Source organism: Mesitornis unicolor, unplaced genomic scaffold, assembly GCF_000695765.1.
Source record: "Mesitornis unicolor isolate BGI_N332 unplaced genomic scaffold, ASM69576v1 scaffold35678, whole genome shotgun sequence".
Taxonomy (NCBI): domain Eukaryota; kingdom Metazoa; phylum Chordata; class Aves; order Mesitornithiformes; family Mesitornithidae; genus Mesitornis; species Mesitornis unicolor.
The window spans coordinates 1-554 of NW_010204485.1; the positions used below are offsets into that span (position 1 = coordinate 1).

Here is a 554-nt window from a genome sequence, read left to right on the forward strand (position 1 = left end):
TTGAAGTGCCGGCACACAGCACGGCATGGGCCAGCCCCGGGGAGCTGCTCCTGCGCGGCGTGGGCGCTACCCTCGCTGTCCTGCTGCCCCCAGGAGCCCTGCGTGGCCGCGCTGGCGCGGGTGGAGCGGACGGACTTCCTCTCCCCGGGGTGCATCGGCGAGGGGGCCAACGTCAGCGCCGGGGTCCGCCGAGATCACCTACACCTCGCGGCACTCCGTCGAGGTCCAGGTCAACGTCATGTCCGAAAACATCCTAACAGGTGGGTGGGTGGTTGCTGGTGGCCCTGTATTCGTGACTCTGCCCGCTGTCACTGGGCAGAGGGGAGCTCTCGCCTGTTCGCTGAGCGCTGGGGGCGTGGGGAGGTCGGTACGGGGAGGAAGCCAAGCGGCTCCCTGGGGACGACGGCTCCATCGATTGTTTTTAGCGAAGAATGGAAAAATCCACCCTTAGCTCCTCCTGCCGAGTTCGCTGCCTCCGGCCTGAAAAAGGCCCTTTTCCTGCCGTTGCTGTGGCAACCGGCTCCGCTTGCCGGGACGCCTTCCCGAAAGAGCAG

General features: G+C 66.6%; 1 protein-coding gene across 1 annotated transcript in view; it reads left to right on the forward strand.

Moving 5' to 3' along the window:
* Positions 1-99: 99 nt before the first annotated feature.
* The window catches only part of ACOT7 (acyl-CoA thioesterase 7), a gene marked incomplete at its 3' end in the record, with an annotated part of 2,573 nt that continues 2,118 nt past the window's right edge, over positions 100-554 (forward strand). Inside the window, exon 1 of the mRNA XM_010191082.1 lies at positions 100-260. Coding sequence (XP_010189384.1) covers positions 239-260 — 22 coding nt within the window. The remainder of the gene's footprint in view (positions 261-554) is intronic.